We start from the raw sequence: 9,421 nt of genomic DNA, 5'->3' as shown, positions 1-9,421 counted from the left end.
AGAACGGAATCTAGTTCGGGTATGTCGGTTTTGACCCTCGGTTAACGAAAGAAGCAAAGAAACCGAACGGCAATGAAAAAAGGCCTACATGATTTAACCCCTCCCTGCCAGCCCAAAAGCCCAGCCCATAAAAGAAAGCCCACCATCCCCTGTTTCCCGACCTGATCCGATCGATCTCCCCCAGTCGGCCCATCTCCCCGTCTCCCCCAATCGGCCACTGCGAACCACATAGCAGCAGTCGCCACTCAGCCACTGGCACCAGCCACGCCTAGGCCTGCCTGGTAATGGTGCGGATTAACGGTGCGGGTATTCAAACAGGTTTCGTTGGTGTGGATCCGAATGGATAGAATTTTTCTTTTATTGGATCGGTTTGGTCTGGGTGAATACGCGGTTTGGATTGGTCTGGTCTGGTCTACTCCCTGATTCCCTCTTCTCTCCCGATTCCCGACGGCAACTCGCCCCCTCCACCCTCCGGCTATCGCGGCACCACGCCCACCACCCTCCTCCACACTCAGGCCGAAGCCCATCTCGCCGCCTCTCCCACGAAGATCCGGCAGCGTGGCGCTCATCTCGGAGTTCATCTTGTCCCGGTCCAAGACCCTCCACCGAGCTGCTCATCCACGCCCGCCGCCCTGCTCGCCCTCCCTGCCTCCCTTCCATGTAGATCCATCTCGGTGTGCGGAGCTCCTTCCCCTACGTACCAAGCCGCCGTAACAATCTGAATTTTTGTTCCTTATTTTCGATCTTTGATTTGTTTTGTTCTTTCTTGGGGGTTGATTAAGAACTAATTTTTTTTCTTTGTCCACTGCGGCACCGGCTGCAGGCAGTACACTGCGTCACCGGCTGCCCCACGCCCGCCGACGTCCTCTGCCTCCTCTTCGTCTGTGGAGGATTTTGACGCCTGGCTCGCCAATAAGCTTCTGCAGATCCTACGAGACGTAGTACAGGTATCTTTTTTAAAGAATATAATTAGTTAACTGCAATTATTTTGGATTATTGATCTCATTGTGTGTTTCTTGTAGAACTCGGGGTCACAATTCATAAGGGAAGGAGAAAGACTTGTGATTATCTACGCAGAAGGAGGAGACGTAGTACAGGTATCTGCAATTTTTTTGGATTCTGTACGCAGCTTGCCTGGTTTCTTTTGCCTCTTGATGATTTGTAGCACAAGTGCAGTAGCTTTGCAGCACAAATAACAACCTAGTTGGTAGAATTATTTTTAGTGTTGTTTGTGTTTTGTTTAAAGTTGCTAAGTTGTATTGTTTCAGGCTAGCTTGTAAACATATCAGCAATATGTCTGACAGTTCTGGTACTAGTAATTCTGCCAATGGGACCTTAGTGGTGTCCAATACTAGGAGATCAAAAGTCTGGAAGCATTTTGAGCCAAATTTGGTTTTCGTAGATGAGATTCCAAAGGCCGTCTGCTTGTATTGTAGACTCAAATTGACAAATACTCACAGTTCTGGCACGAGTAGTCTAATCAATCATATTAGTGTGGCCTGCCCCAAAATCGCAGAAGAAGAGAGGAAAAAATTTATAGGAAGTCTTAAAAAGAAGCAATCAGTCCTTGGATTTGTCTTTGATCCTAAAAAAAGCCGAGAGCTCCTTGCTAAGTTCTGTATACATGCGGAGGTAGCTTTTAGAAAATTTGAAGACCCGTACTTTCAGATATGGGTAGAGTCAATGCAACCCACTTTTAATACCCATGGGCGCCAAACTATTCGGAATGATTGCTTTGAGGCCTATGAGGAGATGAAGAAACAGTTGCAAGGTGCATTAGAAAGTCTTGACTCACGGATCTGTCTAACATCAGATATGTGGATTTCTAACCAGAAATTAGGATATATGTGTGTCACGGCACACTACATTGATGCCAAGTTCAATCTGAACAAAAAAATCATATCTTTTAAGGTTGTGAAATATCCACATACTAGCTTAGCAATTGCCGAGGCTTTATCTCGTTCATTGGCTGATTGGGGAATCAAACGTAAGTAGTTTACGCTTACGTTAGACAACGCTAGCAACAATACAGCAGCAGTTGCATGCTTCAAAGAGAATCAAGATCATGGGTTGTTACGTGGTGGTAGAGATTTCCATGTGAGATGTTGCGCCCACATTCTGAACATACTTGTTCAAGATGGCTTGCTTATTATTCGTAATGGAATTGCCAAGATTCGTGATCTCTATAGGCACATCAATTCCTCACCCTCACAAATTCAAGCATTTAATGGAATTGCTACCACGTTTGATCTACCTGAGAAGGCCGGCTTAGCCGTTGATACGTCAAATCGCTGGGACTCTACATTCACAATGCTTGAAGAAGCGCTGACTTATAGGACAGTCTTGAATAGCTATGCAAGTGATTCTAATGAAGTGGCAGAACCATCCGATGAAGAGTGGACTGCAGCTGAAGGAATTGGAGCATTTTTGAAAGCTTTTGCAGAAGCTACAAAGATAGTTTCAGCTGATAGAAAACCCACAACACATCTGTTTCTGCAAGTGGTGTTGTGCGTTCGTCGTGCTTTAAGAGATTGGCATTGGCAGACAAGTGAATATGTGAAGGGAATGGCTAGAGCAATGAGTGTAAAATTCGGTAAATATTGGAAGGAAAGTGAATTGAATCATGCACTCATCATTGCCACAATATTGGATCCAATATTGTCCTTGTTTTATTCTTGAGGATTGTCGTGATAAAGGCTTGGAGCTTGCTTTTCTATATCAGGACCAAGAAAGTTACGCCATTTCTTGCTTGTTTCTGGCCATTCTGTCCCTCCTAACCAGTTCATAGTCTGGCACCTTATCCATTTCAATTTTTCTACAAGTAAGATAAAAATAGATGAAAGATGGGATATGTGTAGACAGTACCAAAATTCTGGTAGAAGCAAGATAAAAATAAACCGTACCAAATTTTCTGAAATTGTGGTGGAGATCTCACCGTAATATTGCAAACAAGACAAAATTCAGATTGCAAGCTAGACAAAATGCAGATTGAAATTTCAATGCTCAACCACATATGCATCTAGGATCCAATTGCAATGGATAAGACATTACCACCTAAAAAGTATAAGCAAGGCATCCTCAGAGTAAGCAACATGAAGTTTATCTGAAACTATGAATGGTAATTACTCAATGACAATTGACATTCACCGAGGTTTTAAAAAGAAATTATTTATCTGAAACTCAAAGGAATGTGATTTACCAGGTGTGTTGTGCACATCAACAAATATGTAGGTCGTGTTACTGAGTATATGGAGAAAAAGGATTTTGTGTTACATTATGAGTAATAAATAAACATACATCGATTAATAAGACATCCATTGGACCCACGCCGCCCCCCAGCGACCGACTTCCCTTCTCTCCCAACTGGGCAACCCTCCATTGTGCGTGCTAGAATAGATCTATTTTCTTGCAATTTTTTAATTGAATTTGTCTTTAATAACGAATTAAGATTGGAAATAAAGCTACAATCCACCTTGGTATGCTAGAATAGTAGATACTCCCTCCGTTCCTAAATACTTGTCGTGGTTTTAATGCATATAGGAACGGAGGGAGTAGTAGATATGTTTTATGGTTTATTTATTTTCATTCCTGGTCCTATTCTTTCACAGATGTTTTATGGCTTCTGTAATGTACCATTTGAATGCTTCAAATTCTGAACTTTGAGATGGCTAATTGATGCATGTAATGTACTTTTAAGTTCTAAACTTTTGATGGATAATTGATGCATGTAGTATTCTCTTAAACTATGGACTTTTATTTGTGAGAGTATTAAATTCTGAACTTTGAGATGGCTACCTGATGATCTAGATTCACTTTGGTTTTGCTCGATGTCTCTAATATGCTTGTTAAATTCTCAGCACAATAAGTAAGTCAATGTTTTGTACCGTTGACCGTTGTGATGTATTATCGTTTTGTTGCTCCACACATGATAATTTATTTACATTTGGATGTGTGTAACAGATCAAGTTTATCGTATGGCCTACTCTAATGGTAACTAATGCAAGGTTCTGATTCTTCTTAGTGAAATCTTCTTCTGTTCTGTTGTGTGTGCTTGGGATTTCCAACCCTTCCCTCAGTGCGAAATGTACACAGGGAGCTGGGGAGATCTCCTCGGTGGTTAAATAGGATCCCTATTGCACCTCAAAATCACCTCTAGGGAATTTATGTCACCGTTTGTTCTCCCCTTGTAACCAAACGAGCCCTTAGTGGTAGTGGTGTGATCTTGCAAATAACCGTGTTTTCATAATGGTACCGGGAGGCTCTTTTATAGTATGTCTGATGAATTGGCACAAAAATAGTGCCACATGTCGAATTGTATCAAAATCCAGAGCAGTATCATTTCTATTGCAAAATATGCAGATCACTGTGAGATAACTCATTTGGTAGTTTCATTTTTTTAGGCTTTGATGATTGCTTAAAGAGGATGAAATGACGACCCGTGCAAAGTTATCTGGTATTCAGAGGCAGGCCTTGGCATTATACAGAGGATTTCTTCGCACAGCGCGGCTCAAGTCTCCAGAGGAGCGCCACAGGATTGAGTCTGTTGTCTCAGCAGAGTTCCGTGAGAATGCGAGGAATGTCGACCGCAGGAACTTTGTGTACATTGAGTACTTGGTCAGAAGAGGGAAGCGGCAGCTTGAGCAGCTCAAGAATCCTGATATTACTGGACTTTCTACTCTTGAAATAAATAAGGTATTAACAATCTAATGCTCTGTCTCCCTAATTCTGATAAATGCTCAAAGGATATGTTGTAAGCTGTTACATGATAACATGAGATTTACTGATTAGTTCTTTCTTTTGCAATAAAAAATGTTGATAGCTATTCGCTATACATATTGTTGTTTGCACATGAATGTTGAACAACCAAAAAGTGTTATAATCAAGTGAAGAGTAAAGTCTATATTTCAACCTTGAATTCTTTCTTGAGTTCATATTTCGACCTTCAACTCCTATTTGTTCTTATTTGCACCCTCCAATTCTTTATACTGGTTCAGATCAAAGTTTAGGTGGGATTGACATCCTTTGACTCTGGTTTCTGCTGAGTAAGCCGCCATGTCAACTAAGTAAATAATAGAAGACCTCTCTCCTGTGTTCTCTCTCCTCCCAATTATTTCTCCAATCCCGCTTGACGACGCCTTTGCCGCCAGTGTTGCTTCTGTTGCCCCATTTTGCTAGACGGTGACCCTTCTACCGGCCCATAGGGCAAGCACGGGGACCAGGCTGCTATATGCCCATGATGTCAGTGTTTCCCACCAGGTCTTCTATTATTGTCTTCACTGAAGCGGTGGTTTACTCAGTATAAACCGGAGTCAAAGATGGTCAATCCCACCTCCGGTATGAAGAGTTTATTTATAGATAGTACGAGGAGTTGGCGGGTCAAATCAACCCAAGTAGATATTGGAGGGTGAAACCTGAACTCAGTCAAGAGTTCAAGGTTGAAATATGGATTTTACTTCCAACTAAATAGTTGTTGGTAGTTTGTGCAGAAGATATTTAAAGTTGAGAGTAGTTGCTCCAGAACATTTCTTATACTGTATTGGTTCTGTTCTTTGAATATTCAAAGATCCAATGCATATGTTATTTTACACTTCACACAGCTTTAGTTTTAGCACATGCTTCTCTTTGTTTATAAAATAGTAACTAGTGCAAGATTGTGCCACTTTTGCTATGTGCGAACATCTCAAGTGTCATAATCTGATGATGTGTAATCTAGTTTCAATAAAGGTAACAACAATATATTGATATTCTGTTTGAGTGCCTCCTATCGCTAAGACAGCCCTCTCACGTACTTGCATTGGTTATGTAAAATTTCAGGTTTCTTCTATTCCATGATGAATTACCTATCATGCTTTTGGTGTTTCTACTGGGAGACAAGTAAACAGAAAGGGCATGCAATTGCATAATTCCTTTTCATGGTGTCCAAGGGACATCAAAATGGCCACATGGAAGCTTTTTATCGAGTAACTCTATGTAGTACCTTCATTTGCCTATACATATCCAGATGAATGTCCTGACATCTGTTTGCCTTCTGGATATCGAAGTGATGTTTATGTATGATTTTTTTGGTATCACTAAGATCAATTGGACGAGAGTTTAATGTGAGAAAGCATTTACATTGGAGTAATTTTAGACTAAACAATGTGGTTTGAACACAGAATTTCTGTTATTTTTTATGTATTGTAAATTCGCCCACCTTTACGCTAAATGAATCAAACTCATGAAAAATGATGTGGCCTAACTCGGATAGTAATTTATATTTAAATTTGAGTTGTGTTTCTAAAAATGGTACATCTCGGCGCATGTTTTCACTTCTGTTATTCTTTGGAAGCAGTGCAATTGTTGCAAATAATTAATTTGCTGTAAGGTTTATATTTAAAATTTACTGAGTTCATAGCCTAGGCCAGTTTAAATAGCTGTTAGAACCATCTTCTAATCTCATGAGTGTATTTATGTATGCTTTGTGAAATTGCCTGATCTGGCCAACTTGTGCGTGTCCAAGGTTTAAATCCACATATCGAATGTTTTTATTTTTTTAATCTATCTGATATCAGCTCTGTTCACATGGAAAATATTGAATTGGGTTGAAGGAGTGAACTATTATCCTACAGTGATATAGCAACTTGATAAAGAAATACATGTCACATTAAAAAGAACATTCTCCTTCGGCTGCACTAATGGTCAGTCAACTAGATCTAAGTTCCTCACTTATAATTTTCTGATGGTACAATTCAAAGTTCAAAAGGGTCACCTCTCAGGAGCAGCACATCTGATGCTGGAACCATCCCTATGTCATCGCCCCTTGCCACTGCAGGGCCCAAACCGCTGCCACTGTATCTCGGTCTGTTGTCGAGTTGCCATTCAATCTGGCTGCAGATCACCGCCGCTGCAATACTGGTGAGAGGTGAGGTCGCTCCCTGCTACCTTCTCCCCTGTGTTGGTCATCTGGTGGCACTTGTGGGGTGGTTGGTGGCTTAGGTCAAGAGGCCACTGGTAGTCTGTTTTCTTTTCCCTTTTGCATCTGATTCTCTTAGTCATAGCAAACTTGTTGCTGGCTTTCATGCAATACTTGGCCCATGTGATCAAAGGATTCAAATCTCTGAATTATCGACCACATAGTATATACACTCTTTGCCTTATTTTATGCTGTTAGTGATAACTTGTCTTTGAATTAGTAAGTGAAATATTCTGTCATTGCGTGATGAATCAAGATCCATCATTTCTAAATTTTTATAAGCCATTGTTTGGATACTTCTTCTCTAGTCCTTATCCATATCCGAGTGATTTGCTACAACATCATTCATTTCCTGTTTATCCCATCTTCAGATAAAGTACCCTAACTCAGTATCTAATCTTATCCATATTCTTTCTTACACATGTAACATCTGAGTCAGTTGTTCTGTAAAGATTACTGGTTATATGGACTTTGCTTGTCTGAAAGCAGCAGCTCGATTGAAGCAATTCTGAGTTAACTACAGCTGAAATCTGAAATAGCTCCAACTATCTGTAGTTTGGAACAGTATAGGTGTCGACAGTAAGATTTGGATAACATGTTTTGGACTCTTCCAAAAAGACAGAAAGGGCATAGTTATCACTACTTGGGGGGTGGGGGGTGTTCTACATCTACCTTGAATCACTTTCCATATGATGTTGACGTTTCCATGCATTCTGGTGTCCTCTGCTGCAAATCACAACATATGCCCTTCTGTAAAAAAAAACTCTTCATCATTAGTTATTGCCGATTATTGATTTCTATATATGAAGATGCAACTGTTCATACTTATTGCTTCGTGGAAGCTTTAATACCATACATAATTCTGGATAATTTTGCTTGAAGGATTTTCATGATAACTGAAATGGCCTCCGGTATGATGTTAATTAGTGTATGCTGGCATGCTATGGTGTTGTGGTGCTGCAAGTTCAAGCAAACCAGATTTTCCATCTTTGACAATAACACATCCTAGCAGTTGGAACTGGATATGTATTTGACACCTTGGCTTCATCCACAGTTGGTTCTGTCAATACCGTCTACAGCAACCATTACAGTTGATTGTGAGACCTGTTAGGAAAGAATGAGAAAACCAGCACTGTTTTCTTTTGGTGTAGGAAAAGGTCCCTTCTTTTTTCTCCTGAAAGCTCCTTTTGTGAGCACTAGAAGACAACTGAGCCATAGCATGTTTTTAAGAAAACTGCAGCCCTTAAAGATGTCGTATTGTGCTGTACACAAAAATTACACACCATCTACTTAGTAGGGCCCGATTATCTCCAGCTTGGTGAATGTATCTTAGGGGCGGCGCCGGCGACCAAACAGCCTTTCTTCCATGCTACCGTGAGAGGTTTCAGTTGTCAAAATCAGCATGAGAGATTTCACGCTTCCCCAGTTATCTCGTACGTTATATATCAATCACCGTTCACCGCTCGACTTAACTTTTCTCTAGGATATATACAAAGTGCAACATAAGATCCAAGTTGACAATATCGATCGTGTGCCATGCATTCTATTCTACGTTGTGTTGGGTCATATCCTCCCTCGCAGTAACTCCAAAGTAAGGTCATATCAAGTTACTCTGGACGCTGGTGCGCCCCCTTGTGCCGACCAGCCAGCCTCTTCCGGCCAATCCCTTGCTGACAAGATCACGATACTCCTCTCCCTGACGAATTATCTCTTATCAGCGCCACCGTTTCCTGCATCGCCTCCGCCCGCATTCCCTAGACTACGGTCCATATATCCAGGCCTTAGAAAATGTGGACTTGCTCTCTGTCGGACGGTGACAAAAAAATGTCTACAAACAAGACTGACAAAGTGAGACTCCAACACTAGCAAACAACTTTTTCCGTCTTATGCACTGCTACATTTGGATTTCTTTGTTTGCCAACTTAGAATGGCAATCCTTAACGTATATAGTGTGAAGCATAGTAACTAATGAACTCCTAGTTCACCATTTATGATTTAGATGTTGAGTCATTGAGAACCAAGTACTCCCTCCATCCCGAATTAACTGACGTGGATTTTTATAACGGAGGGAGTATTTAAATTCAGATAAATGTTTTATCCCCATAGAAGTTCTGAAATGTGTTCACATTTAAACCCTCCGATCGGTGTCCATGTTCCTAGCGTGCCCATAAATTAATTTCCGCTCAACGTCCGCATATACTGATTTGTCGAAACTAGGTTGGATGTGCCTATGGATTCAACACCCTCTGATTGAGTCGAGTAGAAAACGAGAAATAAGGTTAGCCTGCATTGATGGATCGATAGCTTTCTCTTAATTATGTGCTATATTGTAGATCCACGGATTTTTTTTCTTTCAAGAATGCAACCAGCGGGCGCATCATCAATATAAGAAGAACAGGGCCGGACGACCAGTTACAACACTGCTAAAGCGATAACAATGCCACCATGTGGCCAACAAAAACAGAAAAA

At 41.0% G+C, this 9,421-nt stretch overlaps 1 protein-coding gene across 4 annotated transcripts; it reads left to right on the top strand.

The window, feature by feature from the left end:
• Positions 1 to 377: 377 nt before the first annotated feature.
• LOC100841752 (succinate dehydrogenase assembly factor 1, mitochondrial) lies at positions 378 to 6,225 on the top strand. Of its 4 annotated transcripts, none has more exons than XM_014900051.2 (5): positions 378 to 710; positions 824 to 947; positions 1,023 to 1,097; positions 4,387 to 4,692; positions 5,815 to 6,225. In XM_014900051.2, the coding sequence occupies exons 4-5, from the start codon at positions 4,429 to 4,431 to the stop codon at positions 5,830 to 5,832; spliced, it is 282 nt and encodes a 93-aa protein (XP_014755537.1). In that variant the 5' UTR covers positions 378 to 710; positions 824 to 947; positions 1,023 to 1,097; positions 4,387 to 4,428; the 3' UTR covers positions 5,833 to 6,225. The 4 variants fall into 4 exon arrangements, with proteins under 4 accessions (XP_014755537.1, XP_024318012.1, XP_014755536.1 ...); XM_014900050.2 differs by having other exon boundaries at positions 379 to 710; positions 828 to 947; positions 4,401 to 4,692; XM_003573603.4 differs by having other exon boundaries at positions 379 to 710; positions 4,401 to 4,692.
• Positions 6,226 to 9,421: the final 3,196 nt, after the last annotated feature.

The sequence above is a fragment of the Brachypodium distachyon genome, chromosome 3 (assembly GCF_000005505.3).
Source record: "Brachypodium distachyon strain Bd21 chromosome 3, Brachypodium_distachyon_v3.0, whole genome shotgun sequence".
Lineage (NCBI taxonomy): Eukaryota > Viridiplantae > Streptophyta > Magnoliopsida > Poales > Poaceae > Brachypodium > Brachypodium distachyon.
This window is presented reverse-complemented; position numbering and strand designations above follow the sequence as displayed.

What these genes read in the sequence shown, in the direction of transcription:
- LOC100841752 (XM_024462244.1), top strand. Translation starts at nt 4,429, where the DNA reads ATGACGACCCGTGCAAAGTTATCTGGTATTCAGAGGCAGGCCTTGGCA.